This window comes from Caloenas nicobarica, chromosome 24 (assembly GCF_036013445.1).
Source record: "Caloenas nicobarica isolate bCalNic1 chromosome 24, bCalNic1.hap1, whole genome shotgun sequence".
NCBI lineage: Eukaryota > Metazoa > Chordata > Aves > Columbiformes > Columbidae > Caloenas > Caloenas nicobarica.
The window spans coordinates 2370615-2387653 of NC_088268.1; the positions used below are offsets into that span (position 1 = coordinate 2370615).

General features: G+C 47.5%; 1 protein-coding gene across 1 annotated transcript in view; it reads left to right on the forward strand.

The window, feature by feature from the left end:
• Positions 1 to 1294: 1294 nt before the first annotated feature.
• Positions 1295 to 17039, forward strand: part of LOC135998018 (acid-sensing ion channel 2) — a 413013-nt gene continuing 397268 nt past the window's right edge. Inside the window, exon 1 of the mRNA XM_065651045.1 lies at positions 1295 to 1873. Within this exon, the coding sequence (XP_065507117.1) occupies positions 1310 to 1873 (564 nt within the window). The 5' untranslated portion in view covers positions 1295 to 1309. The remainder of the gene's footprint in view (positions 1874 to 17039) is intronic.

Sequence of the window (17039 nt, forward strand, 5' to 3'; positions counted from 1 at the left end):
CCACCACCAATCTCCTCCTTCCAAACCTCCAGGCTGAATGCACATCTGGGAGCATCTTCCCCAAACACAGCCATCACAGCTGCAAACGAAACATCTGGAGATCCTGCTGGCCGAAAGTCTTCGGAGTCCTCCTTGGGCTGAGCCCAGGGGGCTATAGCAGCTGCTCGGCACAGCCCCGCCGGACCCTGCCGAGGCTCAGGCGCTTACAGACTCACCCCCCAGGCAGGAGCGGGGGGTCTCGGACCTCGCAGCCCCCTCTCGCTGCCCTCCCCAGGGCTCTCGCCTTGCCGCGGCTCCGGATCGATGCGTGACTCACGGCTCCCAGCGCTTCACCCTGTCGAGAGTCCTGAAGCCAAGGGAAGCTGTGAGACGGAGGAAGGAGAGATGAGGGATGCTGCAGCCCCTCTCCTCCCCCTTCTTCTCTCCACCCAGTCTTGCCCTGTCTGATTTTTTGCTCCAAGCTGCTGCGTGACACAGGAGAGATTTCATGCTGTTGCTTTCTCCCCTGCTCGGTCTGCATATCTGTGTTTGCATGGAGCTGAGCAGCAATTTCCCCCCCCTTTTCTTTTCTTTTTAGCCTTTCCCTTTCCCTCCCCCTTTGCCTCTCATATTTCTCCTGCTGAATTAGCTGCCCACCTTTCCCTGAGAGAAGCCCTTGGAAGTAACACTGGCGGCACGGGCTGAGGTTTTTGGGGATGCTATTTCTTGGAGCCCTGCCCAAAATGGAGGGGTGGGGAGGAAGAGAGATGCTTGAATCCAGCAGCTCGCATCCTCGGAGCACGGGGAGCATCACCCGATCGGTCTGAAAGCCCCACCGCTCTGCAAGACCTCAGCTCCGGGAAGCAGCATCCTTGGACTTTTACGCACTAGTTAACAAGCTGCGAGCTGCCTCGACTTGTTCTAAGCTCGCTCTCTCGCTTAATCTCGTCTCTGTTCGGCGCGTGTGTGTGTGCATGTGTGCGTGTGTAGGGGGAGGACTTTATTTCCATTGGCTCGGCTTGCGCTGCCCACCCACATCTCTTCCACATCACCTTGGTGTCTCCCTAAATAAAACCAGCCCTTCTTATCGCACCGAGAAAATCAAGAGCGAGAGTTTGAATGGATTTTATATAAATATTTACCCCCGCGAAGCTACTGCTGAGCTTGTGGGATAAACTCAGAGCAGCTGGCCTGATATCGTTCTTCTCTCTCCCGCCCTTAAAAGGGTTTAATTACTTTCAGGAGGGGAGGGGAGGGGAGGGATCCGGATCCCAGTTCCAGCTACAGACTGACCCAAAAAGCAGTGCCAGGATTTAACTACCTACCCCTGATGGATCTGAAGGACAGCACCAGCGAGGGCAGCATGGGCAGCCTGCAGCCTTCCAGCATCCAGATTTTTGCCAACACCTCCACGCTCCACGGGATCCGCCACGTCTTTGTCTACGGGCCAGTGACCATCCGTCGCCTGCTCTGGACCTTGGCCTTTGTGGGCTCGCTGGGTCTCCTCCTGGTCGAGAGTTCCGACCGGGTGGCTTTCTACTTCTCCTACCAGCACGTGACCAAAGTGGATGAGGTTGTGGCAAACAGCCTGGTGTTCCCTGCTGTCACCATCTGTAACCTCAATGAGTTTCGCTTCTCCCGGCTCACCACCAACGACCTGTACCACGCCGGGGAGCTCCTGGCTCTGCTTGACGTCAACCTGCAGATCCCCAACCCTCACCTGGCTGACCCCGCTGTCTTAGCCATCCTCCAAGAAAAGGCCAACTTTAAGCAGTATAAACCCAAAGTTTTCAACATGCAGGAGTTCCTGGCGCGGGTCGGCCACGACCTGAAGGATATGATGCTGTACTGCAAATTCAAAGGCCAAGAGTGCAACCACGAGGACTTCAAAACTGTGAGTATGAGCAGACACTCTGCTTTTCCCTTCTCGGGGTGTGCGGACGGTCGTGGTGTGGCAGGACAGCGTTGGAGGTCAACCTGTGTGGGCACAGTGCGAGGAGCGACTGGTGTCTGCTGGGCTCTGGCAGGGCAGAGGAGGAGGAGGAGGCAGCCTGTGGAGTTGAAGTTCGTTTGCTGGAGTCCTGACGGGGTTACGTGGGGCCAGCCCTGCAAGGGGCTTGCAGCAGGTCCAGCCTCCGTCCTGCATAAGGTCCCCAGCTCCCAGGAGGCTGCTTGGTGTCAGATGGGTCCTGCTGAGCATCAGAGGGGGCTTGGGGGTTTCCTGCTTTGGCCAGTGAATGTTAGCCCGCTGGAGAAGGCAGAGAGGGCTGGGAAAAGGCCAGCAAGAGGGCCAGGCATTCAGGGATGGTCTGAGTGAGGTCCATTGGGTAGTTATATTTCCCCAGGTGTTTGTAGCCTTGCCGAAATCTTGGAAGGGGAAATTTTTATGCTTGTTCCTAGTGGTCATGGCTCATAAATCCCAGTTTCCTGCACGGTGTGGGCAGCAGCTGGGTCCCTTCCTGATGCTGTGTTAGAGAGAAGGGAGGGAAAGAAGAGGAAGAAGAGGAGGAGAAATCAGTCTCTGCTCTAAACCAAGTCTGCTCTTAGGCTGGTGGGGAGGTGGAGCGAGCCGGTAGCCTGAGGATCCTGAAGGAAGCAGATGCTGCTCAGCTTCCAGCTTCTGGATGACACTCTGATGGCAGCGCAGGCTGGCTCGGGTAGCCTGACTGGCAAAAAAAGAAAAAAATCAGCTTCAAATAAAAATAAAAAGCAGGTTGCCTGGAAGAAGTGATGCCCTGTGTGTATGGCTGGGCTGGGCTGCAGGATTTGCTCCCCCCAGGCTGGTGGTTTGGGTCCTGTCCTGGCAGAGATGTGGGTTGGGGACTGAGCTCAGTTGTACTTTGCTCTCAGGCCACGCTGGTCCCTTCGTACCGATCGAACAGACTGGGGGGGTCAGTAATGCTGGAGTTTGTAACGCTGCAGCTTGCAGCTGGTTGTGTCTCCGGGAGTGACGCTGCATGCTCTGCTCACTTCTGTATGTCCTGCAGACAGGCAGGTGTCATAACAGGTTCTGTGGTGGTCTGGTTCGTCAGCAGGATTTTTGTCTGGTTTTAGGAGAAGGGAATATTTTCTGTCTCTGCTGCTTTTGGATCTCCTAGCCAGTGAGTCCAAATGACTCATGCTACAAAAGTCATTGCCATCATCCGGACTGCGCTCTCTTTAAACATCTGAACAGGAACATATAATTTCATGCCTCGGTTATTGCCTGTGTATAACCCTGATGCCTTGCCCGTTTCGAACTGGATATCCAGGCAAACTGCTCCTTTGCTTCTGCTCCTTGGGCAGAGCCTGGGCCACGCAAGTTGTGGGAAGGTATCAAGAAAGTCACTAGGAGAAGAACTTGCTAAAGAAAAGATGTGTGACTAAGTCTGGAGAATGGGATAGAGAAATAGAAACATGGGACAGAAGAGTTGGGGAGTGAAGACAGATCCCAACAGGATGGACAGACGTCCCCTAACCATAGTCAGAGTGTGGGGAGAGGGAGATATTCTGCCCATGGGCTTCCCAACAATGCAACAAACACCAGCCGAAACCAAAGGCCTCAAATCCAGCAAGCAAACAGCACTGTCAAAATATCTGCAAGACTTAAACAAAGCTGGTCCTGTTCTCATATAAGGCAGAAGCTCTTGGCAGGCCCCCTGGGACATGGTGGGGTGTCATCTCATCTCCCTGGCCATTCAGCTTTTCGAGGTACCTACTTTTGAAACAATGAGATATAGAGATTTTTTTTTTTTTCTCATGGGGGTTACAGTAGTTTCCAGAAAGACTAAACATTCCCTGTCTGCTGAATAAACCCTTGCCCTGCTAAAACAGGTCAGGGCCAGCTAAAACAGACAGGATATTACAGACTGGCAGTGCCTGTCCTTGTCAAAGTACTATAGAGATTCAGAAAATACTTCAGCTCATTCTGCAAAGCAGCTCCTAGGTGATCCAGAAGACAACATCTTGCATCATTGCCTGCTGTGCCTTTCTAACAGAGGCATGTGTTTCAGTTTCACTGACTCCAGGTAATCCCTCAGGTTATGGAAATCCAGGGAGCAGCACTCAAAAGAGACACAACAACCCTGTTTTCCTTCCAGACCTCCTTTCCTTCCCTTCCCTCTCAGAGATGAAAAGCATCAAAAAGTGTCTGCTTGAAAGCTGAGTAGGTCTTTCCACAGGGAGGATGCTGTAAAGGTCTTTCAGCTGCCTCCGGGCTGAATTAGAACCTCATGTCCTGGATGAATTTTGCATTTAATCACCAGCGACTTGTTGCAACTGCATATGGGCTCTGTGACAGCCCATCCATTCTGCTGCATTACCAGTTGGAAGGAGAGAGGCATCATCACTGAAGCCCGATTTCTCTCCTGTCAGGAAACAGAGGGTGTGAATCCCAGAGCGGTTTTGTTATACATCATCACGGTGAAGAACTCCAGCTCTTTTTCTATCCTCCCTGAATTCATGCATCTGGGAGCAGAAGAGGTGGGAGTTTTGCAGCAGAAGGCTGCACCAAGGCAGTTAACGCTGCAATAAGGTCCTGTTAAAGAAGTTAGTGCAATGTTGCCGGCTGGTCAGCCGTCCCTTTCGATGCACAGGGCTGTGTGTGTGTTGTGTGCAGTGTGTCCCCTGGATAAAGCACACGTTGCTTTTGCCACGTGGGAAAGCAGAACCTGGAATGGCAGCGTCCTGGCACTTTGAAAACGTGCCTTTACCCTCCTCCCTCCTCCACTCCACTGCTCCAGTTCTCTGTCGCTGCTTTATTAACAGGATTTGAGCTGTGCTTTCCTTACATTCTCTGTTTCTTCTCCTCGGGATATTGTCTAATGCCTCCCAGACAATGTTTCCCCGTGTCATGGTCTGCTCAGAGGAATGAGTCTCCTAAGCTTTTCTGCAGAGATACATCCACAGGGAACAGCAAGGTCTTAGCAGAATATGTGCTGCCTCCTGAGCAGCAGATAAGATAATGCAGACCTCTGCTGTAGGCAAAGCAACGAAGAACAGAAAATTGGCAGAACACGCTTTAGCAAACCCATTCCCTTAGAGTATTTGGAGGAGGGAAGCCTGATAACAGCAGCAGCCAAGGAAATCCCCTCCTTTTTTTCTGCATTGTTCCTCCCAGGAGGTCTTGGTTGAAAATGACCTCGCAGATGGCGTTTTTCTGGAGGAGCTGTGCTCATGCTGCTCGACGTGACATTAAGGTCTTCCCATCCTACCGCTGCTGAGCGTGGCAAAGCTGTGGCTCATCAGCCCTGGATTTTCTGGGTTTCTCTGTGGGTGTGCTGAGCAAAGCCTTTTTCTTGGGTTTGTCGGTGCGGCTCGTGGTCCTTTGCTGTTCCAGCATGAGATGGACTGCGTAACGGCAGGGGAGCCTTGCAGGATGTGGCACAGCAAATACAAGGGACAACGGGGGAGAAAAGTCTGTGAAAACTCATTCAGCCCATGGGGCAAATGTATAATGATTGATGGGATGACCTGGGAGACGATACAGAGAATATGAGCAGCAGGGGCAATGGGCTGAGTCTCACCTTGCTGAGAAAACCATTCCCAGCAGCCAAACCCTGCCAGACGTATTCAAACAACGGCAGCGAGTGTGCGTTCTGGTGTGTGAACGTTTTCCAGTTGGGTCATTTGCTAAATGGAACGTGTAGCGTGTGCTTCCTCACACATTCAATTCATTTTAGAGGTAACGCAATAACTTGGCTTGTGCCGGCTCTGCCTGTGTTGCCAGGTGTCTATTTATTTTCAGTGGCCATGACAATTGAAGGATATAACTGATTTATTTTCAATACACATTCTTACTGACAGACGGTGTCCACATAATGGAGATCATCTCATGGATATTTCTGTTTTGAGACACGAGTTTCTGTCAATCTGTCTTTCTCCATGCATATTTTTTTCCCATTCTTTCTAGTACGCCCATGAGGCCAGTATTTAGTAAACAGCTTTTGCTTTTTATACTGATTAGTCCGTTCTCCTCTCCCGTTATACAACTTCCACTTTCCTCAAGAAAAAAAACCAAACAGGGTGGTGGTTGCTTGATTCGGAAAAACATTGCTTCTTTCTATTTAACAAATTTTTTTTCTGGAAAATGTGCATGGATGTAGGCACAGGAGAGAGTGCAGGGTTATTGTGTTACTGTTGTTGGTGTCTTGGTTGGGTGTCTAAAATGAGGTGGATTGTTCCAGGATCATGTATCTGTTTGACACGCAAACCATGCCCTTGAGAAACGCAGACCTTTATTTTATTGTTATTTGATTTATTACTAAATGGTAGGACAGTGCTTTAACATTCACCAGAAAGTTTCATGGGAGGATGGTGGTTGGGATGAGCGTCTGTTCATGAAAAAAGCTTCCTGGGTCTTGAATGGTTACTGGAATTAAAATCTAAGAAAGAGAAGGTTGTAGAACTTCAGCGGGGTCTTTTCATGTCAACCCCAGTTTTAAATCCTTTAATACTGAGTATTCACACTGCGTGAAACAACTTCTATAGGACAGAAACTGCAGAAGTGTGGCTGGGACGTGGGTGATGCAAGTTTGTGACATTGGCCTGACTCAAGACCTGAGCAGCACAAAGTGTCAGAGACGGCTGGAGATCAGAGGGGTTTGAATGCAAAGGGAGATGAGGCACGGGGAGGAAAGACAAAGCACTTCTGTGCCTAAGAGCCAGCTGTGGGCTCAGCCTTGCCTTGCCCGTGGCCTTGGTTTGTGCTCTGCACCCGGCTGCTTTGTTTCAGGGAGAGCAAGAACCACTCTTGTCTTCTAAGTGATTCTCATTCATCACCATTATTCATCAGGAAGCCAAGTGAGAGCTCCTCTGTCCCTCAATCCGTATCTCATCTGCTGGAGGGATTTGCACTCAAAACAGCATCTGGAGCTGAAGCAAAATGCAAACGTTGCCCTTGAGATGAGGAAGAAATGCTGAGCAAGAAGGATGTCATTAGAGTTGCAAGGACAGAGGAGATGGTTGAGGCTCACAAGGCTTCATCAAAATTTTCCTGGAAATTACATGAGGCTTTCCTTTGCATTCCAAATACTTCTGAGTCCAGCACTTCAGCTCTCCTACCTGCAAAATGGCCTTAATACCAGACAGACACCGAGAACTGAAGTGCTGGGAAAGCTGCGGAGGGGCATGGTTGTAAAAAACAGAGAACAAGGGTGATAAATGTCTGTCAGGCACCATGTCCTGGTGTTTCCCCAGCCCGTGGCTCTCTGCAACTAAGACATTTCATCTCACAGGGTCTCCCTGATGACAGGGACATCTCCTGGGTCCAGCCGCTGTTTGCAGTAGATGAAGGGTGAAACCATGGGAAACATTAAAATGTACTTGTGCTCTTTCTACATGAACCGGGCTTAAATCTAGTCATGCCCAAAACTGTAAGTGAAGACCAGGAACATATTAAAAAAGCAGCATGGTTTCCATCTGGAGAGGTAAAACGGACCATAGCTTGTCCCAACCTTCTTCCATACACCTCATGCAAATGGCCCTTGGAGAGTTCCTGACAAATAATAAATAACCTCCCAGATGTTCCCTCTTGCAGAATCTTCGTGCTTATCTGACCGAGTGCAGTGATCCCATGTGAAAAAACATGATGTGACAGCTGTGAACCACTCTGTGGGTTTACCCTAAACACGCCTCGCAAGGTCCTGACCGCTGCAGTTCAGTGTCCATGATCCCCATGGAAGGAAATGGGCAAAATTTGAAACCAGTGGTCATAACGTGAAACAGTTTTCACTTTATTAAAAGAGAAAATAGGTCTGATTTCAGTGCTGGCCTGGATGGCTTTTTAAGGTCCCTTCCAACTGGAATAATTTTGTGATTCCATAATAAAAAGCAGGTGCACATCTGTTGGGTCTTACCCTGTGTCCCCCCCACTTTTTTTCATCTTTTCATGCTCAATTCACTCTCAGTCTTCAACGACAACGTGAAAAATTACAGCCAATTTGGGAAGATGGTTACCTTCCCCTCTGTGAGCCTCGTGTACGAGTTTGAGTTCACATTCCTGACCTAAGGAAAAAAAATGGCCTAAAATGAAGAGTTGCTGACAACCGTGTCTGCACTGAGCATCCCAGGCATTCACAGCTCTGACTCCATAATGAACCCATCATGGTTTCTCTGAGCGAGCTCCTGTCCTTCCAGCCCTATTTGCTTTAGGAGGAGACAGTGGAGATTCCCTAAAAAACCCCTCAAATCCATCATTCAGCTCCTCCTGGCTGGGAAAATGTGCACAGCAGCAGGGACAGCGAGGTCACCCGAGGCATCTCCATCTCCTCTGGCATCTGCAAGTCCCTCCTACGCCTCCACAAAGGCATTTGTTAAACAGATTTATACCTGGAGCGCCAGCCAGACTAAGCGGCCTGTACAGCAGAATTATGCGTTAATTTTCTGTTAGGCAGGACGTGTGGTCAGGGTGCGGGTAATAAAATGCAATATATTGCCCAGATACTGTGATAAAGTGGGGCCAAGCAGGGTGCCAGATGGATGTGTTACTGCCATAGCTATATCAACTGTATATAGTTTCCAAAAGATGTAGAATGAATTTTGCCCTACTAGGCTGAGTGACCCTGACGTGGCTTTCAATAGAAGAGCTCTTTGGAAAAATAGATCCATGAAAATCTTTCTCTCCTCCAACATCAGCACAGCTATGAGAGAGATGATCTTGCAGAGGGAGGAAAACATAAACTGTGCATATATTTGCGGGTCGCAAAAGTCAGCAGCTATTTTGCCACCTGCACGTGCTGAGAGGTCAAGAAAAAAAGCCTTAAATGTATTCCCTTTACCAAGGGATGAGCATAACCTGAATGGTCTTCTGAAAGGTCGTTGGGATTTCCAGACCTGCAAATAAGTGTGAGGAAACCTCTTGGGGATCACAAGCTCAACAAGCCAGATGGAAACTGAGCTAGAGGAGGTGGACAAGTCTGACTCCCTCCGCCAAGGATTCATCTGAGAACAGCACCAGAAAAACAAAATTGCCCCTTGGAAGTAAAAGAGCTTGTGAGTCATTTAAACAGATTGACACCAGAATGCTCAGGCCCCACCAAGGAACAACTTCCACCCAGCCGTGAATACTTACAACTGAAGCACGTTCCATTATTTGAAGAAAAGCTGAATTGTTTTGATCATTTGTTGTTGTTGCAGAAAGGATTTAGCCTGTGCATTAAGTCAGGGAGTATGAAGTGTAGAAGTCAACAGTAATGGAAAATGCACATATATTTGCTCAGGGTGAGACAGATGGAAGGAGGTTTAATCTGCACTTGGTTGGATTTCCAGAGAGGACCCGTTGCAAAGGAGCCTTGGCCATCAGGGCCTTTTCATCTGCAATAGAAGTTGCCCAGTTTTCTGTTCCTATCAGACGAGCCAGTTCTGCGCTGTGATTTCCTCCGAGATCCCGTGAAAACTGCTGCCGCGGTAGATTCTCAAACAGTATTCCCATCTAAACCAATCCTCGTGTAAAAAAAATTGAAACAGTTTTCATGAGCAGCATGATGAGACAGGGTGTGGATATCATGCCCTCATTAAGAGAAGGGGTTGCTGTGCCAGATGTGAAGCTTCATACTTGTCGACTGAACTGCATTTATTGTATTCCACCCAGGCAATGAATCCCACAGCCACCATCCCTTCTACAGATGCTCCAGGAACACTCTAAGTGGCCATTAACTAATGCTAAATTATGATGGAGCATCTCCTCAAATACATGTGACAACCGCATGAATAACAAATGAATTTGTTTCCGCGAAGGCAATGACAACGGATTGCGGTCGAATTAACGTTAGTGCCGTTTGCTGCTCGACACCGACTGCAACGAGTTCCATGCAGGGTGCGTGTAATTACAGGGACACAAACGACCGTGGGGTGATGCCGTGAGTGGGAAGATGCAATGGTATAGGCATTTTAATGCCTATTCTGTTAAGGATGAGCTGTGGGAAAAGGTAAATCCCAGCCTGACAAACCAATCCTATTTCTATTGAACCCCAGTGGAGTTTGCCTCCTAAAGACATTAATGAGAGTGAGATCATGCTGTTAGCCCCCACAATTACATCCATCCCTGGAAAATCATTCTCTTCTCACGTGCTGGTACAAAAAGACCCTTAAAGGTCAGTGCTATGATGATGTCTCTGTACATCTGCATCTCTAGGGGAAAACAGATCAAGGAGGGAAAGGATTTTTCCATGGTGTTCAGGCATAATACTACAAAAATGCTCAAGTTTTTCTTATAGTGCCTATAGGAGTCTAAGGTTTTTAAAAACTGTCTCTCTGGTGGGTATGTTAGCGTTCAGAAACCTGTGTTGCATCTCTGCTTCTGTTGGTGCGTCATTTCAGGTTGAGCTGTGGCTCCTCGTTCTCAATCTATCTTGTGTATCTTGAGGTGCTGTGCAGGGCATGACGTGGCAGGTTAAATTAAAAGGGATGAAGGGAGAGCGGGAAGAGGGGAGGTGAGACAAAAATGGGGGAAAAATGTGTTTATAGCAGGAGGAAGCAGAGTCCTGAGGTTGGCTCAAAGAAAACCAAATTCAGACCAGGAGCAAGCATGGGTTTTTGAAACACAGACTGATGAGCCTGGAATTGGTCTGAACATTTCCATTGGAAACTTTCTATCAGAAAATGCTTTCTGAATGCAAAATAATTGCTTTCCTAAAGGTACGCTGATTGGGATGAGATTTCCCTTGAGAAAAATGAAAGCTTTTTATCTTAAAGCATTTCTGCTTTCCATGAAATTAGTTCTTAAAAAAATTTCAGAGCGAAATAAAATCTTGAAACCCTGGAATGTCTCATTAAGTGCATGTTCTGACTTTCAGCTAGTTCTGAATTAAGTAATGGGAAAAGTCACCTAGAACTGGGGAACTCTGTACCTCATGGAGTCTCTACATCTTGCACTTGTAGGCCAAGTGCACTCCAGGCTCTATTTTACACGGGTTTTGAGGGAAAATCTGGTATCATCTGATGTTAGTAAGGGTGATCCCTGAGTTATATCTGGCTTTCCCCGAAGAGGGGATTTCGTATTCTGCTTTCAAACGAGTCCCCTCTTCAAAGGGCAGGTTTCAGAGCAAGACGCTTTCTGATAGACCATTCTCTGAGCTTTCTGGAGATGGTTCAGTTTTAGCCTTATTTCCCGATAATAGAAGGTTTCAGCAATTTTGCTTCCATTTGAAAGAGCAGGAGGAGTCTCAAAAACATTTTGTTTCTACAAGTTTCATGAAAACTGGTGGTTAGGAAAGACCCAAACTCAAGTCCACCAAGGAAAAGCGGGGATGCAAATACAACTTGGGGTGTGGGTAGAAACAGCCGACCCCGGCCCAAGCATCCGTAACACCATGTCAGTATGGCGTTCGAACTGATGGTAAAATTGTCAGCTCCCTGGGGCAAGGGCTGTCTTCCTGGTTCCTGCTGATTAGTAAACATTTATTTTTTAAATTGATGAAAAATTAAATAAGGGAGGGGCTTTGTTTTAGCCTGCCTCAGAGAATGACGTGAGTTGTGATTCTGTGCAGAGACGAGAACATCCATCATTCCTGTTTGGAAGAAATTAAAACAGATTTTTCTTTGCATGTCTTCACTCAAAAAAACCCCATCTTGATAGCCTTGCTTGCTCTGTTTGCAAGTCAGGTACACAGTGCACCTGAGCATCCACAGCTATTCCCAGCTCTGCAAATCCCAGATAGCTTCTGCAAGCGCCTGCAGGCTAAACAGCATCCCTAAGTAAAACCTCTCCCTCCCTTCCACTTTGGAATGCTGTTAAATGTGGAAAGGTATTTCTAAGCCTAAGATTACTCCTCCATTTCATGCGCTGTTGGCTGTTTGTCGGTACAATTAATTGCAGAATATTTTCTTCCCATGTTCCAAACCAATGTGTAATAGTACCCCTTGCAGGTGGGTTGAAGTAAAATGCAGCTACCACAGGTAAATTAATGTGGCAAACTCTATAGATCAAGCAAGGACAATTTAGTCACCAGGCATGGGGAAATGTGTTGTGCATTTATTTTGTTGCAAATCGGGTATGTACGTATACAGTCCCCATTTGCAAAGTAATCTCACAAGGTGGGGAAGAGGTGTAAGTGAAGAGTTAACGCTCTTATTGTCAGCCCTTTTAGCTTGTGTATTGTTGTCCTTCCTTGCTTTTTTTTTCTATCAGGAGGAGAAATAAATGTATGAGTCAGGTATGTTCTTGTAATTGCACTTGTCTTTCAAAAAAAGACACACACATCCATTAAACACTATAAACCCAGAAAACAGCATGCAACGTCTTTGCTAAGAAAACCTTCAGTCCTCCCCTCCTGTAAGGCATGTACCCCAGCAGCTCCATCTCCCTGCAGTGTTTCATGGCCCCACTTGGAATAATTTCTCTTTGGTTTCTGTCCAGGCACATCCAGGCTTGAGATTTCCCAGCGACTGGGTGTGTGACCAGGGGTGCCCCTCAGGCCACATCAATGTGATGTTTTTCAACCAAGCTCCTGTCTCACTGAATTGCTAAGGACAGAGATGATTTGGTGATGTAGATGATTATTTTTTGGTCACTTGTTACAGCAGTGATGGACTAAATCCCAGTTCTATGCATACGACACTCACTACTTGCGGGGAACCCGCAGGTAGCCACCTGGGCAGCCCTGCAGAGGAAGGTTTTGCATCTTGCTCCTGAGCTGAGAGACCGTTCCCAGTAACTCCACGCTGGGTTTTTCTACCAACCCAGTGCAAGGTGGGAGAGGAAGGAAAGGCCAGGGGAAGGGGAGCCTGTTGTTAAAATGAGGGTGGTGAGAGCCTGGCCCAGGTTGGCCAGAGAGGTGGTGGCTGAACCATCCCTGGAGACATCCCAGGCCAGGCTGGACGGGGCTCTGAGCAACCTGAGCTGGTGCAGATGTCCCTGCTCATGGCAGGGGGGGCGCTGGGGGAGCTGGGAAGGGCCCTTCAACCCAGGTGATTCTATGATTAGTGTCTGTGTGATCTTGACTCCAGGAAAGGATTTGAGTTCAAGACACTTGTCTGAGCCTCCATTGCTGGAAATAATGCTTAGCTGTATTCTTTCTCTGTATTTTTTGTGCCAGATTATCATTAAAAAACCACTTCCACGCTGAATTTCATAGCTTTTCTCCCTCCTTTAATAGTAACATAGAATTATCTTCCTGTTTCTTTAAAATTCTGAGGTTTAGCAAGTAGATAAATTACACTTCTTAAAAACCGGGTCCCAACTGCGAAGTAAATATTCCTCTCCTCTCAGGGAGCTATTCCTTTGCCTTGTTATTTTGAGCTCCATCATGGTTGTTGCCATGCAATGGCAACTTTGTGGAAAAGGAGGTTAAGTGCTAAGGTTAAAACAGGTTCAAGCATAATCCAGAGTGCCCTTGGCAAAGACAGAAGTGGTTTAGTGAGTCTTGTTCATCATTGCCTCACTGCTTAAAGTGGTGGAGTGGCTCATTATTGGTTTTATATGCCTTTATGAGAGCTGCAAAAGAGCCAGAGAGAAAAGTACCTCTATTTTCCTCCCTTAACCCACACTCAACAGGGAACAATAATATTTAAGACCTCAGAGCGCAATGTGAACGGTTTCCTCTTCGGAAAGCGAACTCCCCTGCATGAGCGGAGCGGCTCAGGCTCAGCTCCAGAGAGGAGGTTTCTCTTGGTTCGTGGAGTTACATCTATGGCAGCATTTTGGAAACGGAAAAAGGGAAAGATTGCACCATCACAGGGCATTGAAAAATAGACCTTTTTTGAAGAACACAGGTCTCAAACATCACCGAGCAAACACCTTCTTAGTGCTCCATCCTCGCCTATTTGTTTTGCACCTGTCTATCCCAGTTGATACGTGCGGTGGCTCAGAGTAGTCCATACCCGAGAATTTTTATGTGGATATGTAAGCTACGAGAATTATAAGGCAAAGGTCCTGACTAGTGTTTTTTTTAATTGACCGTTTTAACGTTACATACATTGCCAAGGATCTTTACGAAACTATTTCTTACGGAGATCAGGATATGTTAATGCCATTGGAAAAAGCAGTGCGAAATGCTAATGCAGAGTGAACAGCCGGTCACATGCGTTCAAAAACAACCGAACCCAAACTGGAACAGGTACAGAGGAGGATTAAGGAAAAGAGGCACCTGTTCTAGGAGAGAAGATTATGAGAATTCAGCTTGTTTAAGCTAGCAAGGCAAAGGCTGCGATTACTCTGTAGAAAACACATCAAGGGGATGAGCACTGAGAGGGAAACGGAACTGTTTTCAGCTAAATGATGGTGCTGGCTTTGGAGCAAATGGTGTAAATGGTGTCATAGATAACTCTATGCTCAAAGTTAGAAAGGTCTGGGGTTTTTTTTAAATGCCTGAAGGAATGAAATCCTGAAGTAACTGGGAATAATGAGGATAAAAAGCCTAGCAGGTTTTAAAACAGGATCATCCCTTGCGGATGGGATTATATGATGTGGTTGCCAGTAACAGGAGGCTGCGTTCAAGGACTTCTCCAAAACAACACACACTAAAGTTGTCCTTTACTGAAGGAACGGATTGTGTGTACGCCTGGATCGTGGGCGTTAGGCACATCTGGTCTCAGTTCAGCAAGGTGGCGGGGGTGCCTGGGAAACCCAAAAAAACATGGTCACGTCCTGGAAAGTTCTTTCCCTTCAGTTCTTGGAGACACGTAGTGTGAATTCTGTTTTTCTTGATCATGGGAAGATTTCAATACACAGCTTGTAAGATCTGGAAATTTGAGTAACTCAGACCCTGTCTGTGTCTGGATGGAGATATTAACACTTAGTCCATTAGGGTGCAAGTTCTTTGGGTGCTAAACCCTGTCCAGTGCTGTGTGAAGAGCCCATGTGGAGGCTGAAGCAGCTTCTGTGGTTGAGGGTGTTTTAGTTCCTTGTTACGAGCATCTACCCAAATCATGACTGTGAGACACCTCAACCGCAGATACTCATCTCTGGTCTGACAGTCTCTCAAACTTACGTGATAATGTCAAGTTGAGGACATCCCTGAGTGTTATTCAACGTTTCCACCTTCCGGAGGTGATAAGAATGTCCTGGGGGTTTTGCTAACAGCCAATCTGACTGAAATCAAGGCACTAGATGTGGTGAGATTTTTGTTTATCATCTGTATTGATGCAGGATCTGTGAGCCCCCGGAGTGCTGTTGTATTAGACGTTGTACAAAAATTGATCAGGAAGATGGTCTGTCCTCTCTATGGCTTAAAAATAATATAACGTTATCTCTGATTTAAGGGGTCTCTGAGCAGCAAGGGAGAAAAAGAGGGGAAAGCATCAGCTAGATTGATTCTAACTAATAGCTTTCCAGTACTCATAATACAACAGAGGGAGAAATGCAAACCTTAGTTGAAAAGACAATAATACACTCCCTCTGCAGAAATGAGTTAGTTGGTCTTGGTTTTATCCACCTGAGAACGCTGATTATTGTCTCACAAAACAGAGCACCTGGTCTATTATCCCATAAATAAGCAGGAGCAAACGCACTGTTTTCATTACAAAGCGTGGCTTCCCTGCAGCGCTGCCACATACTGCAGGAGAGGAAAGAAATTTGGAAGTTTGCCCTCAGGTTTCCTAGAGAGACAAGACTGTGGTAGCGGTTAGAGCAAAATTCCTTCTGCCCACCGGGGTTTCCCTCCCACGGCTTAAAAAGTGATTGTTGTTGCTATTAATTAGAGCTGTATGGAAACATTCACGGGTAAACCTGGAGCCACGTCAAACATGCCTTGCAGGGTTGTGTTACGGGCTGAAATTGTAAATCAACTCCCTTGAAAGATGCTTTGTGATGCCTGAAGGGAGTGAGCGAGCTGGAGATCTGGCATCAAGTGACGCGGGAATGCATTTAGGACAAACCAAGGCCCAGATGTGGACTAATTAAGACTCACTTTCTGTTGACTTGGGGGTATTATCTGACAAATCTGGGACTGGCATCACAGCTTTGTGCTGAACGTGCAGTTCAGCCTCCTTTCTTTGCTCTGAGTCCATTTTGTCCCCTTTTGAATCCCAAGTTTTGTGCTCAAAAGCTTCACTCAAAGCGAGGCCAGCAATGACCCTGCTGGCACCGCTTCGTGCTGCAGTCAGAGCTTGTACTATTGAAACCCTTTGGTGTTTTGCTGGATTCACCTACAACCCATCTCCAGAGGGATTACCCTTGTGGAAAGGAGAACTGTGGATCAGGATGGCTAGATCTGGGCTGGTCCTGCTGCAAAGGGAGGGATGCTCTGCTTCACTGATGCAGTCAGCAAGGAGAGAGACTAAAAAGCAGATCCGTACTGCTCTTCTGGAGCTCCCTTGGATGTTGAAATTAGCTCTCCTGGTCAGCAGTGAAAGGTTCGTCTTGGTGAAAATGCAGCAGAACAGCAGCTCCAAGGGTCTGCCCCAGCTCAGCATCACCCCGAGACACGTCACACTGGGATGGGAGAGAGTTTTCCATCTCTCACTGTTGCGTTCCAGATCATTTGCTTTGACTGTGCGCATATGTCGTCAGTTCACCAGCACCTTTACGCAGTCAGTTATAATTCACATTTGCTGGTTTTTAATGAATGTTGTTTCACTGGAGCATTTTCCAGAGAGCGTGCGTGGTGCGCAGAGCCAGCCCACATCCCAGCAGCCTCCAACGCAGTCTAAGGTGAGGAATCCAGCTCGGAAACAAATCAAGAATACATTACGTGACACTCACCGCCTGCGGTGTGAGACAGAGGGGGACTCTGTGAATGGGAGTCTTGCAAGAAAAGCCAATGCCGATTGAAGACTTCTTGGCAACGCAGTGGAAAATCCCAGGGATAATCATGGCTCTGCTGAAATGCCCTTAAAATGCAAATATAGTCTCAGCCACTGCCACACTGAGGCACCTCACCAACTTCTGTTCCTACAACAAGGTTTGTTATCTGGGCTGCCATTTCCGTCATCCTTGTGGAGAATGGAAGCAAAGTAGGGTCTATTGATTGCACGGAGATGAGTGGCCTTTGAGAAACACCCCAGGAGCCCCAGATCTTCAGGAGGTTATTGAGAAAGGATCTAGACAGAGCCAGGGATGAATGTGATTCTCCTAAAGATCCAGGACTCACGCAAAAAAGGCAATTCATGGGCTATGTGAGCACTTCAGAGAGTGCTGGGAGCCC